The sequence below is a fragment of the Cololabis saira genome, chromosome 13 (genome assembly GCF_033807715.1).
Source record: "Cololabis saira isolate AMF1-May2022 chromosome 13, fColSai1.1, whole genome shotgun sequence".
NCBI classification, from domain to species: domain Eukaryota; kingdom Metazoa; phylum Chordata; class Actinopteri; order Beloniformes; family Belonidae; genus Cololabis; species Cololabis saira.
This window is the reverse complement of record NC_084599.1, coordinates 34965132-34992749: the sequence shown is the minus strand read 5'-3', so window position 1 is coordinate 34992749 and position 27618 is coordinate 34965132. Positions and strand designations below refer to the sequence as shown.

General features: G+C 40.8%; 1 protein-coding gene across 1 annotated transcript in view; it reads right to left on the bottom strand.

Annotated features, from left to right (window-relative positions):
* Positions 1-26497, bottom strand: part of hmcn1 (hemicentin 1) — a 128680-nt gene extending 102183 nt beyond the window's left edge. Inside the window, exons 1-4 of the mRNA XM_061738756.1 lie at positions 25942-26497; positions 5824-5894; positions 2704-2862; positions 2493-2615 (exon numbers count right to left, since the gene is read on the bottom strand). Of these exons, the coding sequence (XP_061594740.1) occupies positions 2493-2615; positions 2704-2862; positions 5824-5894; positions 25942-26185 (597 nt within the window). The 5' untranslated portion in view covers positions 26186-26497. The remainder of the gene's footprint in view (positions 1-2492; positions 2616-2703; positions 2863-5823; positions 5895-25941) is intronic.
* Between the last annotated feature and the right edge of the window lie 1121 nt (positions 26498-27618).

Genomic DNA, 27618 nt, shown 5'->3' with positions numbered 1-27618 from the left:
ATTTCTTCAAATCCCTGCTTCTGGCTTACCAAACAATTACCCAAACAGCTCTTGCCTACCTTCACTCCTTCATCCAGCGCTACACTCCCTCTCGACAGCTCCGCTCAGCCAGTGAAAGACGCCTGGTGCTTCCACCACAACGTTGCCACAAATCAGTAATTACACTCTTGTCCTCCATTGTTCCCCGATGGTGGAACGACCTACCAAACTCTGTCCGATCTGCAGGGTCCGTACCGACTTTTAAGAGCAAGCTAAAGACTCAGCTCTTTAAGGAGCACTTCTGCATCTAGTAAATCTCTCTCCTCATCAGAATGAGCTAGATTTGTCCAGCTCTTAGCAGGACTCGGCACTGAGTAAGCTGCATGGACTTATCACAAGATGATCGTATGATGGTGTCTTTTAAGATGTAGTTTTCCTGTATAAAGAGACTGCAGCAGTCTGACCAGCACTAATCCAGCTGGACCCTCCTATGTGATTTCTTGCTTGTTCTCTCAGATGTAAGTCGCTTTGGATAAAAGCGTCTGCTAAATGACAGTACTAGTAGTTTCTACGGATTTCTACTGCCTCTATAATCCACTGCATAATCCATAGCTTTTCTTCACTGCAGATGACTCCGTCTATTCTTTTTGCAATGATTACTGCTGACTCAATGTCTTCATGTTGTGCCGTCAATCCTACGTAGGATTTACTGCATGATAGACAGGGCTTTTCTTATATGACGTTGCATTTTCTGCCTGGCTGTGTTTTGTCTGTTGGGTGTATCAGTAACTGTCTGGGTTCTACATGTGGTTTGATTGAGGTGTTAATATTGTATTTTTTCATGGTCCTTATGATGTGTCGACGGACGTCTCTGATGGATGTTCAAGTCACTACATCTGCGTTTTCTGCTTGGTTAGCCTGCCTGTGTTGCTTGTTTTCCTGTCACCTGTTGGGCTCCTTTTTCTATTGTCCATTGTGGATATTGACAGTTCTGTAATGCGTTGGGGTTGGGGTTTTCTTCCTCTATCCTGTCTTCCCGATCTGTTATTATTGATGCACGCTAGGAATGGGTGATTTTACCGTTCACGATATACCGTCAAAAAAATTCCCCACAGTAAGAATTTGTCATCTCGCGGTAAAAACGATAAATTCCCGTTGATGACGTTTTTGTGTAACAAACATGGCGGATCTGAGAGTGAGATAGATTTATAGTTACAAAGATGGAGTTCAATTGGTATTTTTTTTATCGTCATTTTTATCGTTATCGGGATAAATGCCAGAAATTATCGTGATACATTTTTTAGTCCATGCCGCCCATCCCTAATGCACGCTCATATAGTGTTCTGACAGCTGATAATCTGGGGTGTTGTGGGACGCTCTGATGTCCATACTAAAAACTGGTATGCATGCATCGGTTTCCTCGTCTTTTTATTTTCATGTTTCCATTGTTGGATCTTTATCTCCAGAAGCACAAGTGTATCATTTGCCCGTCCTTGCGTTTAAAGGACAAATAACAGACTTTTAGCTGATAAAAGTGACATGACAGGCCAAAACAGGTCAAAAATGTTTGTGAAACAAGAACACATGTATAAAAAACACAGACATGATGAACTGACCTGAACTACCGCTGTCCATGAGTTACTCCTGATTGTTCATTCTCTCATTTTCTCTTCCATCACTTCTCTCTGGCGTCTCATACGTGCCTCTACTTTTACCTTCACTGTGGCTCTGTGAGCTGGTCTGCATTGGTGTAAAACCGCTAGACAGGAACCTCTAACAGGCCCCCCCTCCTTCTCAGACCCTTTTTCCAGTGAGGTACAACTGCCCCACACAAGAACCACTGACCGAACAAAGAATACAGCTTTCGTATTCGAAAGAAGAAAGCGAAGAAGAAACAAGTAAACCAAAAGGTTTGCTGTTTGCTTTTCTTAATTTACAGTGCGACGGTAGCGGTTGAGATTAAAAGAAGCCCCGCCCAGACGACTCATAGTGACCAACTCTTTCCACGTCTGTGAAAGGAGCGCTGAGACTTTTTTACCTTGGAGGAATTTTTGGTAAAAAAACGTGATGGTCATGAGTCAAAACAGAGAACTGTAAAGAGCAAAGAGATTCAGAAAAGAAAGATGCTTTTTGTCCTTTGAAAGTAATAATATCTTCAAGAAATAAAAACCACAGAAGATTCAAACTTATGGCTTTGGCTCATTTCACAGTCTGGACCTTTCTGATTTACATTTCTTGGACAGGTTAAAAAGAACTATAGCACGCATCAATCAACGAATTTTTAGCAGCCCATTAGATCTGGCGTCCAGAGCTGAAAGTGGTCCAGCAGAAGATATAAGAGAGGTTGTGAAACTTTCTACTGCCCTCTAATTTCAACTGCTTGAAAGAAAAAAAAAATGAATAAAAAATAGAAAAATAAAACGTGAGTAATTATTAAAAGATTTCATCACTGACCATGAATGTTGTGGAGATCAGAAAAGCATTCAGAGGTTTATATTCTGCAATGCATCTACCTCATTGACTTGTTTCTTGTCCAGATGGAAGACTTGGCCCGAGCTCGTGGAGGCGATCTCCTCATAGACCTTATAGCCGATGTGGTTCCTGTCGTCGCAGTCGCCCGTCAACACAAACACCACCTGCAGACATGTGGAAACTAAAATTAAAACCTGCTTTCTGTGACCGTGGCTATTAAATAACACGATTTACGTCGAGGGATCTCCAAACCTGCGACTGTTTCTGCTGAATGAGCTGCAGGACTTCGTGAGTGAGCTTGTAATCTTTAGAGCGGGCGTCTGTGAAGACGTAGATGAACGATCCCGGCAGGGAGATCTCCAGAGCAATCTTAATGGCGCCGATGCTCATCTCTGGACAGTCGCCACCGCCCTGAGAGGTAGAGGAACACCGTCAGCTGGAGGTATCACTGTGTTCTCTGGTTGTCAAACAAATCTGTTCACGTATTTCAGCATGTTCAGTACCTTCTTTTACTTTAATAGAGTCACAAGTGGTCTTACAGTCTCGTTACATTTGCCTTTACAGAAAGCACATAAAGCTGGTTATTTCTATTAACTGGTAAAAATGTGTTTTTTATTTAAATACATAATGGAGTAAAATACTCAGAACCTAATTAGAAGTCCACACATTACTCTAATTTAAGCTTCCTGTCATGTTTTTTTTTCCTTTGGCTCCTTTTCCACCTATCTCATTAGTCCTTTTTCCAGTTGTAGCGTTCAGATTTTTGTTTATTTCAGTGGTTGTGTACCACACGGAGAACTAAATAGCACAAGCACCATATTAACAGCTTAACACCTCTGATACTGAGTTGTTAATTTGGAAAGAGAGTCACAGAGGTAACAGTAATGGCCATCATTACTGACACACACCTATATTTATATCTATGAATACATATTTCCACAAATAAAAGCAAATAAACTGTTATTTAATTAAAAATTCTAAAGTTGTCGAACTATTACAAGAACAAAAAATTTGACTTTCCTATTATACAACATTTTTGTACATTTTAGCCTCAACACTACAGTAATCAACATCTGAAGTGGATCAAAAACACACTTACATGTTAAGCAAGAACTTTGAACAAAATCCCATTTTAGGAAACGTTCTGATCTACTTCAAATGTTGACTACTGTAGTTCCCTTTAGCACCTTTTCTTAAAACTGATTTTATCTTTCCCTCAATGTACTCAATGCATCTAAACCCACTATTCGTACCACAATTCATCCTGTCTAACGGGAAAACAGCAATCGAACCCCGCAGCAAGATAAAACTTGCACCATAACTGACTTTAGGTTCCTTAAGGGCTTTGTTTTGTTCTCTCTAAACAAACTGATACACTATATTTAGAGAAAAAGCAGGAAATAGAAACTGTTGTGGTTTAGTTAAAGCTGCCACTCTGAACCATTGGAGGAGATGCTGCATCAACGGCAGGGTTGCAATCTTTCATTATGGTCATTAATAAAGTCCCAACAGTTTGTTAGGCCATTGAACCCGACATGGCTAATTAAAGAAGAAGAAGAAGAGTGCATCTGTTAGTCTGCAGCATTTCAGATCATAGACTAGGGTTGGGCGATATATCGAGTTTTTAATATATATCGATATATTTTCAAACGCGATATGGTATGAGACAATATCGTTTATATCGATTATACATTTTTTTTTATGATTTTGATATAGCTTATTTTGTGACAAATTGACTTGAATGTTTTATTTGAGTTTTGCACAAATGTTTTGTTATTTGCACAACTGTCAACCTCAGTGGAAAAGTCTGCCTGTTACTGTCTACATTGTATTAAATGCACAGTGTATTTTCATTTAATTGTTATGCAGGAAAGGGATATTTGTTTTATTTTATTCAAGAAGCATTTTTATTCCATATGCAGGCAGTTTATTTTTATTTCATTTGTTTTATACATTTTGATATTGTGCAGACCTCTGTTTTTTTAAGGGTTTGCCTCAGAAAAAAATGAAGCTAACAGAGATGCTATGCTATAATGCTTTGGGGGAAACCCCAATTATGGCACAGAAAAAATATCGATATATATCGAGTATCGCCATTCAGCTAGAAAATATTGAGATATGACTTTTGGTCCATATCGCCCAGCCCTATCATAGACCACAAAATACACTATCCAATGAGGTCTATCCATTTTCTATACCTAATCTATCCAGCCATATCATGCTGATATCAGGTAAAACGTAGCTTTACTCAAAGAGTTACCTTCATCAGATAATACCACGGCAGTGAAACCACATACTTTCAGCCGAGTGGCCTTCAACAGAGCATTAAAGAAAAATGAAGATCACATCATTTATAAACAGAAATAAGCAGATAAGATTAACTTGTCACATGATTTAACTTCCTAACATCGCCTTTTCTCCTACACTGCCTTTCACCCAAAGATGGCTGTGACGTGCTCAACCGTGAGACCCTGATTAGGCAGAAGCAGGTATAGATGATGGATGGATGAATAATATCAACAACAGGATGAAAAGAGGACATCCTCCAGTCAGCTTTTATCATTCAATGTTTTCTAAAAATACTCAGAAAGCATTTGAAGCTAAAGTTAAAACTGAGGTTATCAGTGTTGTCCTAAAAGTTTATATCTCTGTAACTCATCAACGTTTGCTTAGTGAATGTTGGAATCATCTCAGTTTGGTTTCGCTCCAACAAACACACTTTGAGGATTTACTTCTTATAAAGATTTGGACCTATCAACATTTTCTGCACATCAAACACGGGCACCGTTCAGCCCCAAGAGGAACATCTGGAATGGAGTGACCCATGATTTCAGTCGGGGGCTGGGGTGGGAAACGAGGAGACAGGACTCCTTTGTCTCGCCCCCGTCAAGCTAAACATCCACTCCCCCGTTCACCTAACGTTCCCAACTCCACGCCTGATAACCGCTGTGCAAACTATTTTTCTTAAGGTTTCAAAATATTAAGTGTTGCCTCAGTCTCTCTCCCTTCTGTCTGAAAAAAAAGAAATTTTGGAAGGAGATATCCAAAAAAAGAAAGTTGATGTTTTTTCAGGTTCTGGGGCCAAACCCTTGTCAGCCGTTCAGGTGAAGAGATGAGGGGAGCGAAACCAGAAACAAGCTCGTGGAAAGTGGATCTGTTCCATGCTACGCACAATATAATTGTATACCTTAGTGACAATTTCACATTTTCCTCTTTGCTCTGAACAAACACAGTAAAACCATTAGTTGACTTTTTTTTTGTGTGTTAGTACAAGATGGAAAAGACAGACATGTTTTAGTCCAGCTGCGCTGACGTCAACACAATGTGCTTTGGTTGCATCCTGAGTTTAATGGATGTGACCTCTGAACCCACCTGAACGTATAACTCTCTCAGCTCAAACTGAAACTTCTTCGGGTCTGTTGTGATTGTTACAGGTCCAATCTCTGCGAAGAAACAACAGAGGAGAAGCCACAAAATGAATAACGCCACAGACATTAGTTCTGATGAATGGCTAAAGGATTTTTATCTTCTAAACCCCGCTCCTGAGCCAAATATTACTTTTGGACAATGTGAATAGATGTCCAGCTTAAAATGTCACAGAGGATCTTTCTCAGGAACTAAGATATATTTAACCAACAGAGATAACGAAAAAGGGAATGTGGTATTAACATACAACTTTTATTTCTGTTATTTCAGGAAAGCGGCAACATTTTCCATAATGTTAAAAGCAATTTAATGTAGCTCAGCAGACGGATAAATCTATTTTTGCCACTTGTTCTGCCATTTATGGTCCTATCAGGACTTAACAGGCTTAACTGTAAATATACAGTTAATAAGCAAGAAAAACTTGAGAAAAAAAATGAGACAAAATAAATAAAAAACACTCTTCACTTGAAAAAAAAAGAAACATGAATGAAAAAATATTTGAAAGTACCTTTCATTACACAAGGTCAAGTACATACAAAAGCAGAATCCACAATAAAATACAGAGACTTTATATAAAAATAATAAGCAACGATAGATAATAAACTTTATACTGATATTACTGATGATGAGAAATGAGCAAGTGTGGACACCAGCCACAGCATCAAATGCTCACGTTATCTGTGCAGACATCTGTTCAGGCTCTCCTGCACAGAAACAGGAGGAAAGTCTGAACAGATGAGTTTTTAAGTTGAGATTTAAAGTGAGTAATTGAATCAATTAGGGCTGGGCGATTTTGGACAAAAATAAAATCCCGATTTTTTTTCTCTGAAAACCCGATTTTCGATTTCGATTTTGATTTTTTTGGTAAAACTACAAAAGACAATGGAATAAATTGTTTCAAATATTTTATCTTTATTTTTAAAGAAAAATAGCAAACACATTTCCTTATTGGGAATGAAGTGCAATTGAAAGATACTGTAAATCCTCCTTGAGTTTAGTAAAGTGACAACATTTACAATTTTCTTGAACAAACAAAGATGACTAGACGAGCTCTGTCTGTAATGCAGCCAGCTGCAAAAAAGGAAAATCGATTTTCCGATTTTCCTTTTTTTAACATCGTCTTGATTAATAAATCCGATTTAGATTTAAAATCGATTAATCGCACAGCCCTAGAATCAATATTACCAAAGGTTCATAATAGGCTGGATGCTCTAGCGAGGCAAATCGGTGAGAATGATCTTAGGGTAAGAGCAGGTACGGAGGTGTGGAGGACACCATGGAGGAGCGAGGGCATGGATGCTGTTGTGAGTGAACAATAATACTTTGTTTTGGATACATCTTGTTACGATTTCATCATTAACCGTGCTGACAAAGAACCGCCCCCACAAGGTGACGACAATGTGTGTGTTCTTTAAATCGGCTGCTGCTGGTAGTTACTGCCGTCTCTCCGCTGACTTTATTCTATGAGCTGCTAAGATCCCTCCTGAGTCAATTCGGGTGACTTCAGCCACTGCAGCTGCGCCGAGGAATGAGATTGATGAGGTCCTACAAAGGAAAAGAAAAAAACATGCACGCACATTTACACACATACACACACACACACACGCTCCAAATGTAGCTGTACATGTGCAGGCAGAGTGGGAAACAAGGGCTCCCTTGTTGCAGAGAGGGCAATTACCAGCGATCCCTGACTGCTGAAAAAGGATACGGTTTGAACTGTTTTATAACAGTTTTCAGAGCTAAACAAGACATGTTGCTGTTTACTAAACTAGTTTGACGTAATGAAGAGATCCTTCTCTGTTTCTTCTGCACGGTCTTGCGTTTGAAAGTTTAACTTACCTGCTTTATTTATCCTGACATGACATTAAGTGCAGAATCGTTTCCTGCTCGCCAATCACGGCTCACGCTGCATTTCCCCCCTGGCACTGATTCTTAAGGTTTCTAATAAGCTTCAGAAAGAGGAAAAAACTATTTTTTTCCCCCGTTAACCCAGATTCTGGCCTCTCTGTAAATCCTCAAGAGTGGCGATCGGAGACACTTTTTAAAACTAACATGGAAATGTGTGGCTGCACTGAGCGGAGCGTGGATTTGGAGCCAAACATAAGAGGTGGAAAGGATGACAACCCTTTTACTTCGGGGAGAAGTTCCCAAGGCTGCCGTAAAGATTCTTTACACTGCATTGGCTTTGATGCCCCCTAAAACCACAGCCATCCTCTCTTGCACCACCAGTATGGAAAACCGGAGCTCATACTCAAGACCTCAGAACAAGATGAGATCAAATGAATCTCTTTCAACTCTGCCGGAGCCCTAATCCTGGACTTTGACATATCCTGACGTTGCTTTTCTTGAAATCTGTGTTGTTTTCCGAGGTCTGAAAGATCATGGGTTTTTCTGCCAGTCAAATATTGACAAATGTCCCTGCCCTTGAGCTCCTTCCTGCAAAAGTCCTCTACAAGGCCACAAAGGATGCGTGCCGAGCCCAAAGGCAAATCTTTTCGATGTTAGAAAAGGATAATGGATCTGGTTCTAAGACTGCAGGTGTGTCGAGTCCAAGAAAGACTTCCTCAAACATCCTCAAAAAAAAGAAATTTAAGACTTGCCCTCACTTACCATCTTGAATTTTCTGAACTTGACATCTGCAGATGAGAACACTAAACCACATCAGTCGGCTCCACATAAATTAAAGGAGGATATATCTGTGTTTCATAGAAGACATAGTTTCATAACAGTTTGATGAGATCCGTGAAAAAAGCCAGACAAATGAAATCATTGAGAAAAAATGTCTGACAAAAGAAGCAATAAAAGGAAGTGACCACGAAAAGGCTGAACTAAATTAAGAGCCGGAAAGCATCTTGTTTTCTTAACCTGTTGGTGAAGTTATTGTTGCCACAGGAGAACCAGAGGTAAACAATGGAAGTCGATGACTTCAGCCTCTACGCGGGGCGTTTTGCAGCGTTTATCTGTAATGCCTGCTCCGAGGGGCACGCAGTTACAAATCACATGCAAGGTTAAATGCTCACAGAGCATCTAATGAGCTGGGCAGCTGTCCAGGAGAAAAGTCAGTTTCTCCTCCTCTGACATTCAGGCTTGAAGTAATTTGCGGTGAATCATTCAAGCATCCACCGTGCAGTGAACACAACATCAGCAGCGAGGAATTCCAAGGCCAGAGCACACGAAGTTCACGCCCTTTTGTGTCCTCTGACCAAATCAATTATTAGTTTTGGCAGGCATGAATTAAGAGTTTCACATGCAGCCTGACAGATGATGGACAGCAACCTCGTCATTTGGTGCGAAGGCTACTTTAGAATTATGAGACTAATGTGTTATGACAGTTGGGAAAAGTGTTATGATTGTTAAATCTTCTGTATTAATTTCATTCACCCTTTCGATCAAAGTGTCATTGCTGTGACAATAAAAACCTACACTGGACATGGAAATGTCCCTAATAAGGGCCAATCCCAATACACCCCCTACTTTCTTCCACTAGCCCTACTTTATACCACTAGCCCTAAAAAAGAATCCACAGATTTTAGGGCACTTGAAATCTTCCCAGGGGCCTGTCCCAATACTCCCCCTACCCCTACTTTCAGCACCACCCCTAAAATCAGGAAGCTGAAAACCAAAAGCTGTTTTAATTCCAGCTGTAGCACTGTTAATATGCCACTTTCATCTATTAAACCAACATTTATCTTCCTAAATGATTTATTTCAGCCAGCGGTAATTCTCCACAGAGCTGCAGGTTTCTCCCCCGGGACGACGGCCCAGGTTGACCTGGCGATCACATCTCTACGTGAGCTGCTGCTGCTGCTGCGCCCCGGACCGGCGGACCGGCGGACCGCCGAAAACATCAGATCAAATTTCTTAACAGGCGTTATTTGGATAAACTGAGCCCATGTTGGGGATCTTAACGGTTACTTTTACGCCTGAAAAAATATTAAAACTTAATAAAGTGGCATATTAACAACGCTACAGCGGAAATTAAAACAGCTTTTGGCTCTTAGCTTCCTGATTTTAGGGGTTGTGCTGAAAGTAGGAGTAGTGGGAGTATTGGGACAGACCTGGGAAGATTTCAAGTGCCCTAAAATCTGTGGCTTCTTTTTTAGGGGTAGTGGTAGTGAGGGAGGGCTAGTGGAAGAAAGTAGGGGGTGTATTGGGATTGGCCCTAAGACCGCTTTCCAATATTACCAATTAGCCCTAACCATCCGTCCGTCCGTCCGTCCGTCCGTCCGTCCGTCCATCCATCCATCCATCCATCCATCCATCCATCCATCACCGCAGCATTCCCAGGCCAGACGAAAGATGTAATCTCTCCAGTGAGTCCCGGGGCTGCTCTGAGGCCTCATGCTGGAGGGGCACATCTGAAACACCTCCCCAGGAAAGAGTCTTAAAAGCATCTTTACCAGATGCACAAACCGTCTCCAGTTGCTCCTTTCAATTGCAGAAGAGACTTTACTCCCAGATGATGGCTGACCGCCGCCTCATCCCAGTGCGTTCAGCCGCACTTCGGAAAAACGCCATCTCAGCTGTTTTGGGTTCGCGGCCTCGTTCTTTTGGTTACAACAAGATGACGACTGGAATGTATTGGGATCGGTTTAAGAGAATATTATTCATTTAAATGGTAAAAAAAAGAAAAGAGGCTGGGTTTTCCTGCTCTACAAAACCTGACAGGTTACACAACCTGCAACTGCTACAACACTTAAGAGCAATAAAGGCTCTAAACAAACAGTTTTCCATCAGTCTGCTGACTCTGGGTAAAATCTGCCAGGAAGAGCGTGGCTACATCTTGACCGTCACTTATTCCCCCCTACTGAGGAAACATACATGTGTGTGTGCTCAGGAGTAAACTTGTTTGCAAACACAAGCAGTAGTGCGTGCCATGAGCACACTTTTAAAATGACCATGCAAGCAAACAGCTCTTCTCCATGGTGCATGTTATATTTCAGTAGCTTAATGCTCTGCAGTTACTCCATAAGGTGGTGGAAACAAAACTAATGTAACTAATGAAATTTTGTACTTTTTTGAACATTATTGAGAATATATACCATGAATGGAATAAATGAAATGAAATGAAATAAATGTGCAGTATTTAATTGGTGGCATATTTTCCTATAAAGTAAATTATGTTTAACTGTTAACTCTATGCTTTATTTATTTATCTTCTCCAGCTAAACTTTGTGCCACAGGCCATAACATCTGATTAAACTTTCTAAAAATAGACATCTTAAAGGGGACCTATTATGGCATCTAATATCTATTTTAAACAGGCCTTGAATGTCTTAAAAACAAGCTTTTGATTGTTTTTGCTAAATAAATTAGAAATTCAGCCTCTAAATCATGTCTTTATCATCCCATTCTCTAACCTCATTATCTATGTGGGATTCTGAGTGGGCGGGAGGGCTATGATAATGAGGCACTGTGCTGATTGGCTGCCTGAATGACGTGATACACGGCTACGGAAAAATGGCGAAAGCTCCGGCCGGCGGAGTTAGTTGTGGGCGTGGTTTCACGCATCGGAGGCCAACCTATGTAAATCGCGCCCGTCGTTACGTAACGAAAGGGAGCAGAATCTGAACGGCTCGTAGATCCACATCACACTGGACGGCTCGTCCGGGCGGCTGTACAGACACTGCAGAATTTGGTTGCTTTCCTCCTTCTCTGAGTTGGCAGGCTGAGGGGAGACCACTTTATATATGTTAAAGCAAGAGAAAATGTGTTTTTCATAATAGGTTCCCTTTAAGTGAAACAGCACTTGTTTATAGAATAGTGTTATGTGCTGTCAATTTTAAATGGGACTGTGTTGTGGAGAGGAAATGGTTAATCACTCCGATGTGATAATAATCTGTATTTATTTCAAAAAGGAGTCTGTTTATGTTGGGTGTTTACAGTGGAGCCAAAATCACACGCTGATCTCAATGTGCTCAAGCTTTTGTGAGATTTTTCCCTTTTTTAACGGCAACTTCCAATACTTTGACTTTTCCTTTGTTTTTTCCTCTTTTCTAACTCACCATTGCTCTTTTTCGACTTGCATCCGTTTATCCAGCATGACTTCACCAGCCACCATCTAACATCTGAGGTTCAGCCCGGAGCAACAAAGCTGTCAACACTCTTTATTTCAAACTCGCACAAAGTGAACTTGTGATGGAAACTTCTTCCCGCAGCTCAAAGAGAGAGGGACCACCAAGAAGTTAAAACCGTGCTGGTTGCAGCCTTGTCCCTTCGGCTTCATCACCGTCGTTATGAAGAGCAGTGAATTGGGACACTGGTGCACAAAAGCACAGATCTAGATCTTTATTGGTGGCACTAATCCGAATTGATCACAGACAGCCACATTACTTTTACAATGCATTATGTTCATTCACTTTTATCCAAAGCAACTTCCAGAAACACACATCCAAGCCCTCGAGTCATCCAACTTACTGGAATAGTGGCTCTGAAGATAACTCAATCAAGTCTGCTGTTGAATGTATTTAGAAATCTATTACTGTAATTTATTGGGGTTTGCGGTTTGGTGGTGCGGCCCTTAATGCACCAAAAAAACCTCTCAAGAAACAAAAGTCAGGCACCCCCCCTATAGTCACTCTGTGGCCAAGTGTTAGAAGTGATTTAAGCTTCTGCGAGGAATCGACGCTGCAGCTGCAGTGTAGATACGCCGTAGCTAGGGACGCAGACGGCTCCAGCTGGGATTGGTGCACTTGTTAGCACGGCATTTACTGCCACATCTTTACTGCTACAGCTCTTCTTTCTCCTCTATTTTAAAACTGGACTGATAGTTTGGTGTAATTTCAAGAAAGGTAACCACTGTTTAACAACTCTGACAGACATGACCTGCCAGCGAAATGCAGTGTGAAATGGAGTGACATGTTTATTTCTTGGCTGATTGAACACCAGATGCTCTTGTCCACTCTGGACCATTTGCAGGGGGATATTTCAGAGTGAATACAAGCAAACCTGCTAGCACTGATGCAAAAAGGGACATATTGTTAAAGGCTATTATTAATATTTATATCAAAAGTACCAACAGAGCACAACCCTGTAACTTAGTTTGGGGCAGCCTGAGCCTATGTACATAAAAGAGAGCTATTCAGATTTGAAAGGCACTGTGACATCACAGATCCAGATCAGAGGAGAATTATCCAGCCATATTCATCTTCACCAGCTTCACATCATGCACAACCAACAAAAAGATGCACAAACCACAGAAAAGACGTGTGGCGTCAAGTCAAATAGCTGACTCCACCCTTAAAACTGGGGTGACTCCATGTCACATTAGGACTTAAGTCCAATATGTCTTCTTTAAAGTAAAAGATAATCTTGGCCTGTAATCTGGCAGGAAATGTCAATCATCACTTCAACACTGAAGATAATCTGTAAATGTACATGATAATGCACGTTGGTGGAATAAGCTGTTAAAATTCATCAAGTGAATTCTTGAACTGGCGCTCCAGTATAATTAACAGATGCATCCAAGTTTCAGTATATTTTGCTTTAGTTTTACCTCAATTAAAAAGATAATTCATTGAAGATTTTCAAACCAACAATGCTACGACAATTTTAAAACCCACATGAGACTTTCACATAAGAAACTCCAATGTGTTGTTGGTTTTGACAGCAGAAGGACATCTCTGTCATTTCAAACCTTTATGGGGCATTAAACCTCAAGTTTTGTTTGAATACATCTGTAAGAAGTCAGTCAAGTGGTATTTTATAGAAGCAGGAATTTCAACTTTCCCAAGTGAGTCAATGTGGTGCAACAACATGCCAGAGTCTGGCGTACAGTTCAAAGGACAGCTTGAAAGAGTTCAGCTCTTCTAATAGACGATGAGATTTTGGAAGCTTGTTCCCTCAACTTAGAGGTTTGCCACTAGGTGCTTTGAAAATATCAAATATAACATAGAATAATGACAGATAAAGGAGTAGCCTACTACTTTGGATTTTGAATATTTCCAACGGTTGAATTTAGGCTTGTGCAATCAGTACATCTTGAGAATATATTTACAGATACATGTTTAAACATTTGTCTATCTTTACTGTGGACAGCACAATAATTTATTATCATTATAATACAAGGTTGTTAAATATATTTGTATACATTTGTATGCAATGTATGCAAACAATATACATGTGTATGCAAATATCTTGATGTTAGCATACATAATTGGTATACAGTTATATATCTGTATGTGAGAACATGTCTGTATGTTTATATTTGCATGCATTTATAAATGTATGGCTTTGTGATATTAGGTCCGAGTATACTCGATGTATCGCAGCTTCTACTCTGTGCGATGTACAAAATGACTATATCGTGAATATTCGATTATACATTGTCACGTATTTGCTTTTAGCCGCGGGCATTAAATTACAGGCTCTTCTCACTCTTTCTCGTCTCATCTCTCCTTCTCAGAGAGATAAAACATGCGCACCTAGTTACATACGTCAGTCACATACTGTCGTGCTTGCATCGTCATACGCCCACGACCAGCTGCAGGTGTTAGCGCTGCTGTCCGGGACTGCCGGTGAGTTCCACCTAACTTTCCCAAACTCGGCCTGTTTGCGCCGTGAGCTGATTTGCGCGGGTGCTATGTGCGACAGACTCTTTTCAAAGCAAACTGGGACGGTTTAGTAAAGACGGGAGGGGATGTTTTCTCCTCACTCGACGCGCACGGCTCTCCGGACAGGTGAGTCACGCCGCCGCTGATGCAGCTCCAACTATGCCGCTCAGTGAGACACGCGTCCGCGCGCAGCCCGCCGCCCGAGCCTTTCGCTTCCAGAGCTGAGAAACGTCACATAGTGTTGCTTAAAGGTGGCCACATGAAATCATTCACTATCATCGAAACAAAGTCAAACAAGACTATATGATGTCATATTTCTAAAAGTACTGTAAGTGAAAGTGATGCAAAGTAAAGGAGGAGAGGATGAAACATTGCAGTCCCTACACCTACAATTAGTCTTCATATAAAGGTGCTCTAAGGGGCCCCTCCTGCTCAGAGCAGGTCATCCCAGGTAAAACCAGAAGATGTTCTTAGCAGATGTTCTTCAGACGGGGAGTCAGAGAGATGCAACGTGTACTTTCTGTTTTGAAATGACAATTTTTATTTATTTATATTTAAATTTTTTTATCACTCACTGCTTAATAACTGTTTAATAAATACACTTTTGATACATTTGACTTAGTTGTGATTTCCCCCTTTTTGCATGAGTTGCATAAGTTTAAAATGAGCATATATTAATCCAGTATGAACAAGAATGTTTTAATGTGGACATATAGAATCATCATACTGGTGTGATTGTAGCATCAAAGTGTTAATTCAAGGCTCAGGCAAAATATCGAGATATATATCGTGTATCACGACATGGCCTAAAAATATCGAGATATTAATAAAAGGCCATATCGCTCAGCCCTACGTGATATCCACCAATATTTCTACCATATGCCTCCCCCCTCCTTCCCAACTTAGCCCTAGACACAAACATTCAAAAATGATTACAGACCTACACATACATACACACCACACAAGCACCATCCACACACCACACACACGTACACACAGAAACCGATTGATATATATCCGTTGGTCTATGTTTTCATGTCTGTCTTGTTTGTTGCAATACAATTCACCACACTTTCATTTACATACACTGAAACACACACGGCACGGACATTGCATTCATCACCATCCTGCACAAACTGCACCCATCACTGTCTTGTCCTTTAATTTTCAAATTTTTGGTCTTCTCGCTGACAAAAACAGAAATTCATCACACATCAGACCCTGAAAGAGGTCTGGAGAAGGGGGCACATTTCCAACTGTTTCACACTTACACAAAAAACATCTACTGAAATATCAAAATGCATTTACAGTATAGCTGACTTTAAACGGTTTTGCCAAATTATGGTAATATCCATTATTAGTAGATGAACAGGTTCATCAAATTAAACTGAGGTTTCATGTAGAAGAAGGCTTCCATCCAGAGGCCGTTTTCTTTGTTCATGCAGTCAACTGAAAAATTAAGCTCAGCTCTAATGTGTTTATTTTAGAGCAGAGGGATCGATCATCTCCATAGGGATGTAAAAGATGTCTGAACAACACGAGTGCTTCAGATCAGACCCGTGACTCAGCAGTTCTTCGTTGAGTTCTTCCCGACCATCTAAACCCTGTCCGGACTGCTCACATTGATAGTTTGGGTGTTCTTTCAGACCGTGTCAAAGTGGCCACGTGTCAAAAATTTTTATTCATGAATTTAGCTTGGAATCTGAAGTTGTTTAGAGATGGCTCCAAGAGACATTCCTGACATATAGGTCCAGATCCTCTTTCTCACATCTGCTCTGAGCTCTATCAAACAAAAACCTTTTTATGTTCCCAAAAAGAAGCTACCAGCTGCAATCGATCACAATGAGTAATGGGAAGTAAAAAGGCCTTGGCCTTGGCAAGAAACATGACATTTGGAAGTTTTCTACCACCATTAATAATAATTTCAGCTGATGTAAGTTTATTTTTCAGGCATAAATTCTTGATCCAAACAAACTAAAACCTATTGACCAAATTATTTATCATCTGAGACAGAGGAATTGTGAAGACCAAACAGTTCAAATAAGTAATTAAAGTCAAATTTTGCCAAGAGCGGCCATAGTGTAAACTTCAGACCTGAAATGCAAATACGGGACGCACTGCTGTAGGTTGATAAAAGACTTCCCCCATCACATACCTTGAAGCGGCCGGGAGCAGAGGGCACTAACAACCTGACCTTTGGCCCTGCAGCTAGTAATTCAGATTCCCTAAACACGTGTCTGGGTCACACATATTTAAGATGATCTGTTGTTTCAACTTGCTATTTTTAATCCTCCTTCTGCTGCAAACATGTGAATGTGGTTCAAACTGTGCTGCCTTGGTGCAACACACCAGGAACAAAAGGCAAAAATGTACTACATAGAGGGAATTAAACACTTACAAAGAAAATTCTGACTTTTCGGGGGGGAAAGTCAGCGGAGAGGCAAACGAGTAGCTGTTGATATTATTCAACTGTTGCCTCCTTTATTTGGCTTTGGACCACGATCTATGAGGAAACAATGTAGGCGTTTTCACTTGGGAGACCCTTCCGAACGCTGAACAGTCTCCTCAGCTGCAGTTGTAAACCTGTGGTGCTGCTGTAATAACATCATTAACCTTTTATAAGAGCACTTCGTCTTGCCTGTCTTTTATTCGCTGTTTTTTTTTTTCCACAGGAAATTAATTCTGGTGGAATATGCAGATTTGAAATTGTTTTAATATTATATTTACCATTTTGAGTTAGTGTAACATCCCATAAATATGAAACTAATATGCGTATTATCACTTAATAAAAAGAAATGCTATTCATTTGGACACCTGCCTGGGAAAGCAGTTCTGTTTAACCGGCCACTCAGAAGGGTGAGAACCGAATATCATCAAAGATATATGCAAATAAACCAGTTTTCTATTGAATATTCAGTAGCATTAAAACAAGATCACATGCAATGACATAAAGATACAGTTGAAGCCACTGAAACACAACCTATCAGGAAGTCCTTATTTTATGGATATTTATTTTAGTCACCAAGCTGTTATAGCCCTTATATGCCCATGGCAGAAATCAAAAACTCAATGACATGGATTCATCCCATTACAAACTTGACACACTAAACAGAAAAAGATGATCAAGGCTAAAGAAGAGGCCACTTGTGAAAGAAAGCCAGAGAAATGCAACGCTTATGTCTGTAAAAGCTGTTGCAGAAAAGCCACAATCTGGCTGGGAAACTTCACACAGGAAACCTATGGTGACGGAGATACAGTACTCACGTTGTTTGTGCATGACAAAATAAAGAACACAAGGAAAAACAACACTCCATCTACAGTCAACGAGGTTAATGTGATGTGGAGGTGTGGAGATGCTGTTCTTACTTCAAGCACTGGAGGAAAGAAATGTGGCAAATGAGGAAGTCAGAAGATTATCAGCATTAAAATGTGTTTACCGGTTTCAGGGAATGGTTTACTGAGCAGACCAACGTGAATCTAACATCCAACAGCAAAAAAAGACATGTGAAACAGCAAAAATGGACTGTTTTAAAAGCTAAATAACAGATCAGCTTATAAACAAGTGACTCAAACTCAACACAGCAGACAAGTATGGTCAAATCCAAGTTTGGTTTGATTCTCATCAAACCAAAGTTGGTTCAAAGATAAACAGTCCAAACAAAGCTAACAAATCCAAATGACGTCAGATTAAGATGAGTAACCAGGTCACGTAGGGGTTTGGCAGGAGACAGTAACCATCTAGCGGGAAGGATGAGGAGGAAAAGGGCCAACCTGCCAGCATCACTAAAACAGTTCAGCCTTGCAGAATGGAGATTAAACACCGAGTAGCAGCATTCAGTCACAGGTACCAGTATTTGTAATCAGTGCAGCTACATCAGGTAATCGATCAGGAAACATGCAGCAAGGGGAAGCGGATCCGGTGGATGAGGAGAGTAGAGAAAGGACAAGAAAATAAGGGAGCAATGCCAATGAAATGAGAGAACCTAAGAGAAAACAACTTAGGAAATGGTCCGAGACGAAGAAAACCTCCAAAAAGAGAAATCTTCTGCAAACTTGAAGTCATAGCTCTTCTTTTTCTTTTACAACGCAAAAACAATACAAGAGAGATGACAAAGAGTATGTTTTGCAGAGCAAAGAACAGATGCAGGGTTGGGTTCAGGACATATTTTGTATTAGGTAACCCCCCCCTTGTAAATCCTTGGATTATGCCAAGATCAATTCTCACGATTCAAATTCATCTAACTTTTAAGAAAATGAATAAATCATTGTCACAGAAACATTAGATCATCTTAAATCCATACAGTACACCCTTGTACATGACATGTGCTGGAGAGGAACTCAACTGAACCCGTGGCATAAAGTAGACGGAGTAACTCAAAAGTCTTGTCCCCTATCGACTTTCCCTACCGTAATGTGTTCCTTTGCACACGCAGGCCGCGCTGCCTAAACCTCACATATGTTTCAACTCAAATGCACAGCTTACACAGTAAAAAAAAAACACAGCCCTGAAAGTCACAGCCAGCATGAGGTCATGCTATACTTTGGAACGAGAGCTGTATAGATGTAAATCTAAATGAGTTTCAAATGAGTCCTCCAGGGCCTTAAAGAATGACGTCGAAGAAATACATCAATCTGTGCTTGAAAAAGAGAAAGGAATGCGTGTTTCATTAATACTAGTGTATAGACGTTGGTCTGAAAATGCTGAATTTGAGGGGAAGACCTCATTTAATGCAACAGTTAAACTCCTGAGGTTGCTGCATATTTTTATGACTAATAAAGAAAAAAAAATGCTGACTTGCAAAATCTAATGCAGAACATAGGGCATGTCTGTGAGCAGCTGGAAACTACTTGGATTCCAGGGTAGCGCGTTCGAAACGTGGTTTGGTCGGCCAAACTTTTGTTGTAAAGGCGTTAAAATACATCTGCTTGTTGTTCATAACCGTATTTTAAACATCAGAATGTGTGCTGCAGCCGGGGCTGTAAAAGTCACAACATCATCGCTTCCACAGACCGACGACACAACATTCAAACGCATCTGCTTACCAACATGAGGCAGCCAGACGCAGCTGCGAATTACAAATTACCTGATCTGCCTCGGGAGTTCAGCTCTCTGAGATAAATTGGAGGTGAACTCAGAGTGCCTTTCCACTTACAACATGGACACATGGTTAAAGTTAAATTCTAGACGCGAAGCAAAACATGCATTTCTGCAAACATCTACGTAACTATAACGATTATAGGCTCTCAAAATTCATCTATTTTTATGTAGATAACATATGGCTCAATGTCCAGGTTTGTAACTACATCACAGTGGGACTGAGAGGGAATCTTGTACTCGTTACTGATGACAGTTGTGATGGGATCTCGTTTGCTAATAATTGCAATAAATGGTTGTTTATCCAGCGTGATTTGACGGATCAGATATTACAAATATCCAGTTTGTCTTTTATATGCTGATATTTTTGATGTGCTCAATGATAGCATACGTAGTAGAGTTAAAAAATATCCCACATCTCTTTAAACCTTTCTCTGGGGTCATCCAGACCTTTTGACATCACCACTTTAAAGTCCCTTCATTTTCATTTTTTCCTTATTATCAGAACTAAATTCTACATGTTCAAATTTATTTTCACATGCACTGGATGTCTTGGAGAAATTACAGATACATTAAATGTATTTAACTGATTAAAGGCAAAAGAAAATGCTAGAATTAACTTTTTTCTGCATTTTTATATTGCTTCAACTCTTTTTTTCTTTTAGTTTACTTCTTTAAACGCGGTTACTCAGTGAAGAATTTTAAAAATCTGGAAATTGAGTCGCACGGCTTCGGTTGAAGAAGACGCATGTTTCTACGTCATCATAGACTGCTCTCCGTCTGACGTTTGTGTCTCCATGCTGAGACGGTTAACTGCACAAACAGAAATTCAGACACTAAAGGTCAAAAGGATCAGCCTGTGCCTAGACAGTGATGTCGAAACAGACCTGAAGGTCCAACGGGGAGAAAAACGGCCTCAGGACCTCAAGATTGGGCTCAGAGTTCAGCAGGAGAACATGTACAAACCCAACAAGGTGGAGCGAGGCGAATATTTCAAATTACCTTTAAAGCCACTGATTCTCCATACAGTCATGTTCGTTTTAAACCACATCTGCTGTATATATGCTGTATATATACATATATATATATATATATATATATATATATTATATGTGTTATGTTATATGCTTTGACATAACTCAGGACAGGTTCATTAGACCGCAAGAGTCGATACAGAAACATTTCTGATTCTCCAAAATCTCCAGCTCTCTCTCTCTTGACATTCCTGCCTAATCGCATCACTATTGACTGTGTCCAGCTAAAATAGGGACCTTGTAATCTCATATGGGCGGGGTGGTTCAGATGGAGAATTGCTCGGGAAACGAGGAAACAAAGAGGGGAAAAAAGAGGCTGGTAGGAAAGGACATTGAACAGCAACAAAGAGAGCTGTTAGATGAGAGGCTTTGATCTTCCAGAGAACGTAGAGGCCACTTCATCATCCCCTCTCATCACTCCACAAGCATCTCCCTCTAACTAAAGACAACTGACGAGAACATGTTTGCAGGGCAGGTCATCGACTGAGAGGACGCCGTCTCCCCACCACACATATGTAGCTGAAGCAAATGCAAATGAAGTGAATGTGTTTTTGCTTCTTTTTCTGTCCTATAACATTATTTTCATTTTCAGCAGTGCCTGTCATGATCTCTGTTTTGATTATTGGTTGTCTGAGTGTTGTCTATAGGTTTCAGCCTTAGTTTACTTCTGCTTTTATGTTGTTTGGACTCCTGTTTTGTGTTTATCTTAATGTTTTATTTTGAAAGCGCTTCCTCGGACTGAGATGTCCTCGATTCTCCTCCTCTTCACCTGATCCCTCAAGTGTTTGTCATTGTCCATATGTTGTCATTTGTCCCATTATTCCCTTGTTGGTTCATCATTGTTTGTCTCTCCGAGGTCTTTTAAAACTTCCCGCATGATTTAAACGATCAATATATTTTGGTTTTGGTAATTATCCACATCCACTTGCAGAACTGTTATTATTATAAGGACTGTTTGGCTTCTTGCGCCTCCTTGTACTCCTGCACTTGAATCCTTGATGAACCTCCGTGGGTCCTCGCTGGTTCAAAGGCACAATAACTTTGACGTAGTATTCTTCTCCTTATGAAACACAGGGCCATTTAAAGGAAACAGACGTCAGAGTTTAAGTGGTAACTAGCAGCTTTAAAAGTAAAGGTGTTTTTGGACATGAAGAGTAATTGGATGTATCACCAGACACATCTCCGACTCCACTCAAACTCGCAGATACTACCGACTGGGATTTCTAAGTAGAAAGTATGAATGTACCCAGGGGTAAAACTGGACCAGGCTGAGCCTCCGCCACGTAAGCCAGGACTCTACCATCCTGATCACTAAACATTCGTCAGGATTTTTCGGTTCTCAATAGTTTAAAAAAAATTTTAAATGTATTATTTAACAATTACAACAATAAAACCCCAGTATGGTTCTTATTTTGCAGTTGGATATCAATTAGTAAGGACGTTATCTGCCTATCAGACCCCTGATTAATATTCATGAGCTGATGACCTTTTTTTTCTGAGTCAGGCGTCGTCACTCGTCAGTCTCAGTCCGTTTACAGATCGGTTGTTAAACATCAAGAATGTACATGACGTTAAAAAGAGGTGCTTCAACGAGAGATCTGTGTTGAACTTCTGTCTTTGGTGAGTTTGACTTTCCTGCTGTGAAACAGAGCAGGAGAGACGTCAAACAGCAGGTTAACTAGAAGACAGAGTTAGTTTCTGATTCGCCACAAGGTTAAGGACCATTCCACTGTCTTTTAAAGTAATAAAGTCTTAGAGCAGGTCCAGTTCAGACAACACAAAATGTAAACTGTTCAAACCAGGATTAGATTAACTATAGATAATAAAGACTAAATAAAACACAGTTTGGCAGTTAGACCCTCTTAGACCAGTATTTTGCCCCCTGGCACCGGTCAGAGCCCCGATGACCCACTCTAATTTCCGAATGTACCAAATCCTGTTTCCCCTTTCTTTCACAGAGCATTAACTAAACTGATAAATCTGTGAAATAATTAAAATGTATATAAACGAGAGCTACAGCTGATGTGATTGTGTGTCTCTAAAGTCACATGGCACTGACAGGTGAAATACGGTGTATGCAAAGAAGCAATTTCATTGTGTTAAACTTTTCTTTTCATTTTCAAATAAAACCTTCTGGGACATCGTAGCAGTTACATTAAAAAAAAGGCAGAATGGGATCTTAATCTTACCGCTGTAATGTGCAGTAATAATCGGGAGCCCCGAGTTCCTCTGAGAACACTTTCCAACCTTCCACAAGCACCAATAAAAGGTTTGAATTTGCTTCCTGCCACGTCAACTCAACAGGTAACGGTGCTGTACACACTGTAAACACACAATTTTACTTTATTCCAGGAAAATATACCGACTTTTTATTCATGAAGAACTGCAAAACTGAATGTTTAAATCAGTCCAGAGGTGGTGGCCAATGGCCATATTTCCTGGTTTGAGAATAGCAAGAGTGTTGTTAAGCAAGGTTTATTTGGCAATAAACTCTTAAATAAATGTGCCACAAGGCCAAGGAATCCCTGCGTGCTACACCTTTGACTTCTCTGTGTGCAAAGTAACTAGAATGTACAGCAAACCTTCTCCTTACATGAATGCTCTTCGTGTAGAAGCAGAAGAAACAGAATCAGGGAGCTGAAGTGTAACTCTGCTCCACCGCTGTTTTCTCAGACTGCTGCTACACGCACAGCCCCTATACCTCAGTAAAACGCCTTTGTGTTTCATTTCTCTTCTCTATTTTTTATACTCCCAGCAGGATGGAGGAAAGGGGGAGGCTTCCTGGTTGATCTTCCCACACAGGCCTGACCCCAAAATCCAGCCGCCCTCCTGACACTCTTGATTCACACAAATACGCACACAGGCATGCTCACACTCCGACCTATAAACACACACACACACACACACACACACACACACACTCTACTGTTTACCATATCAGATTGCAGTGTAAATATAAAGAAAAGAGGGGAAAAAAGGGAGCCTTATGATTTAAAATGGGCCAAATCAAACAGGACGGGCTGCACGCTCGCTCTGGTCTGAATGAGAGGGTGAAGAAACTGAATCTGCCAGAAGCAAACCGTTTATAAAAGTGTCTATGAAAACAGAACGGATCCTCTCCGAGGGTCTGAGATGTTGTTGTTAGAAGACAAAAAGTGAGACGGAGAGACAGGGTCAGAACAACGTTTGCCAAAATGTTCCACTTCCCCTGAGAGCACTGCTCTGCAAATCCTTCCTCTATTCCTGAGGGTAAACATTTGAGAGACAAACCAACATCGCTGAGCTGACTCAGGAGCTCTAATTCAAGTCCTGCAGCTCACCGTAAGAAGAAAATCGGATAATAACTTCCTACTGAGAGCCGCGAGTCCAATAAATTAAGTCCTTAAGTTAGCTGCAGGTTCAAGTCGCAGCGTTTTTTGTTCACTACTGCTGCTTTGTCTGAGACATCAAAGCTCTTCCATCATCTGCTAGTTGTCAAAAGATTTACCCCCCTCCCCGTGAGGCGTGCAATAATGAATTCCTCATTTATTACATTTGTGTAAACTGAGCACACCGCTCACTAGGATGTAATTATTATTCGAAGGCAAGAAGCTTGCAGATTGAATCGATGATAAGGGAAATGTACTTCAGAAAGAATCCGTGACACGCTGAAGTTCAGGATAAGAAAAAACATCTGGATTAGGAATTCTGTGTCTTCGCCACACCAATCATCGCCGTCGATCCGGTTCTCCTCTTCAGATCTCTCAAATCTCTGCAAATGATGACTTTATTTCCGTGACTGGAAATATTTTATTCATAAAGACAATGAAGCAGTAAGGAAGAAGCCATACACTGATGGTCATGAGTCAGCAGCACACCTAAAACTATGGCAACAAATTGCTGAAATGAGTGGCAGGTAATATGAACCCTGAATGCAGATAGCCAGTTCCAAGTTGTAATTCATAACTACCTCTCTGTCCACTGTCATAAAATCCACTAATATTTTAGTTTCTTTTCTGCAGAATGTAAACACTAAACTCAGCAGGTCCTGTTGCATTTGTCATGAGTGATTTTGCAGGTGGACCCCTCATTTTTTCTCTCCTTTTTTAAAAATCCTTTACTCTTATGAGACTGTGTGGGTGTGTGTGTCAGCAATGCTGACCTATACAAGCCGGGGTCATTGTTAAGTGGCTGATGATTTATTGTCTAGACATTACTGTTTAGAATGAGATAGCACCCACGAGTGATGATAATAATCAAACGGCATCGCGAAATGTGCTAACTATCTAACTATCTGACTCCTGAAATTCGCAGACGGGTAGTACAAACATTGGTGTTATGTCATCTTGATTATTGTTCAGTTATCTGGGCATCTGCACCTAAGTCTGAGCTTACAAAGTTACAAACAGCTCAAAATAGGGCAGCTAGACTTACTCTTAACTGTTCTTATAGATCTAGTGTTGACCGAATGCATTCTTGTCTCAGTTGGCTGAAGGTGAAACATAGGTTATCTACCAGTTTATTATTATTTATTTGAAACATTATTCATAGCAGGCATCCCACTGCCTTCTCAAATCAGATTAGTTATAGTGCAGATGTTCATCATTACAGTACCAGAGCTTCAACTCAGCGTCAACTTACATTACCAAGACCAAGAACTAATTCAATGAAAAGCACTGTTGTATATAGAGCAATTTCATCATGGAACACTCTTCCTTTAAATGTTAGGAGCATTCCAAACAAGAAATCATTTAAAAAACATGTTAAGTCATTTTTTAGATTGGAGAGTTAATAGTGTTATGTTATCATTTTGGGAACTGTGATTTATTCTTTTCTTTTTCTTCTTTTCTTCTCTTTTTAATTGCAATTGGATCTGTGTATGTTTTGTAACTGGAATTGTATGTTATTGTGTATTGTTGTTTATATTGTACTTTTTAAATAGGAACCCAGGAAGACTGACGTTTGTGCGTCGGCTAATGGGGATCCTTAATAAACATAAACATAAACATAAACTTGGAGCCACAAAGCAGCTCCGCTGGAACGCTAAAGGCTGATTTATGGTTCCGCGTTACACTAACGCAGAGAATACGCCGTAGGGTACGGCGTAGGCTCTGCGTCGATTTAACGCGGAACCATAATTCAGGCTTAATGATAGTGATGGTCAGGCGGAACATCTGTGTGCGGATTCTGCGGAAACCAAATCCCCTTAGTGCCTCCTCAGGAGGTGTGAGGAAAACTTTAGGGCTCTCAGAGGGTTGATTGTGAACAAACTAACACATTTCCCACCTTTTTTCATTTACTTTTGTTTGCACAACTAAGAGTAAAGTTCTAATAAACACAAAGCGCGTTAACTTTTTGTGCAGAACAGGGAAACAAAGCCGTGCGTAATTCTTGCGTTACCCACCTGGGTCGTGGAAGGGCACCAGGGCGAAGTTGTACAGAGGTCTCTTGGGTCTGCTCAGGGATGTCTCCAGGATCTTGGAAGCCCCCTCGATCACCTGGACCAGGTCGTCGTACATGGAGCCGGTCACGTCAAACACGAAGGCCAGCGTGGACGCGCCCTCGGGGATGTCCTGCTCCTGCTCCTGGCCGGCGCAGAGCGCGCCTGACGCGGCCAGACACAGCAGCAGCAGCAGCCCGGAGCCCATGTCGGATCCAAACACAGAGCCTTCTCGGACGGGGGGAGATCAAGTTGGGATGTGTTTGCTCTCGTTCTGTGGGAACCTCAGGATGCGTCTCGGTTCGAGCCCAAAGACATGAGAACAGTTTATGAAGTGCGCAGCATCAGCCAAACCAGAGCAGGGGGGGAAAGTGAGACTCCCTCAGCTCGACTTGTGACCCCGGCAGCAGCTGTTGCAGTGCCTGTTGTCTGGGATCTTGCAGAGTCAGGAGCCCTGCTTGCAGCTCTGTCATACAAAGACCACCTCTCAGCTGGAACAGCACGTCTCCAAGGCGCAAGCGCTTCCCATTGGACGAGCTGTTCCTGGATGGACGCGGCGCGCGTAATTTCAGCCATGTTAAAAGCCTGAATTATGGTTCTGCGTTAGGGTCTGCGTTAGTGTAACGCGGAACCATAAATCAGCCTTTAGTGCGCCGAGAAACACATGTAACTTCCTGTAGACCTGAGGTCTGCTCCAACTGTCAGCTCCTTTAAATCAGGGTTAAAAACATTACTGTTTACTCAAGCGTACCCCTAAATTAAACTTACCTGCTGTATTCTACTTCCCTTATTTTTAACAGTTTGTGCTTTTTATTATTTTACTTCTTTTCTTATCATCTTATTCAATCATATTTGTTATTTACTGTCTAATTATGTCGAATTATTTACTGTCTAATTATGTCTTGCCGCTTTTAATGTCAATGTAAAGCACTTTGAATTACCTTGTGTTGAATTGTACTATATAAATAAATTTGCCTTGCCTTGCCTTGCCATGTATGCAGCACGTTTGGACTCTTGTATTTCTTTATTTATGTTTCCTTTCATTACAATCACGAGTGCACCGTGTTTGCTGGGCTGACTGTGTGAGTTTTAGGCTGTTTGTTTCTGCTCTTCCATCTGAGCCAACTAGAAATATCCAACGGGGTTATTCGGGTTGTAAATGATTTAAGAATATACTGATTAAGTGGGAGAAGTTTTATAACAGACATGGGGGTGGGGGGTTGGTGGGGGGTATTTGTATTCCTCTACCGCCATCTAACGGTTGTAAACTGGTATCACATCAAACTGCTTTCACGAAAAAGCCAAACAAGGTGATTCAGTGCAGTCCAATTAAATACAATCCAGTTGTAGTCCATTTAAATTACATTTTTGTAATACATTTATAATCAAATTCACTTCAACTGAGTTCAATTAAAAACTAATATCATAGTCTACCATCTCAGAAAAAAAAAACAGCAGCAGAGGAACCTAAACATTACATTTCAATGCAAGCTCTTGTCCAAAATATGGATGGGGTGACGATAGATGTTATTCAAAACATCCCCTTGTGGAAAAAGTGCTCGCAGTAACGAAGCTAAACAAGTGTTGCCTGCTGCTTCAAATGCACCCTGGAGAGACATTAGCCTCCAACCTCCTGACACT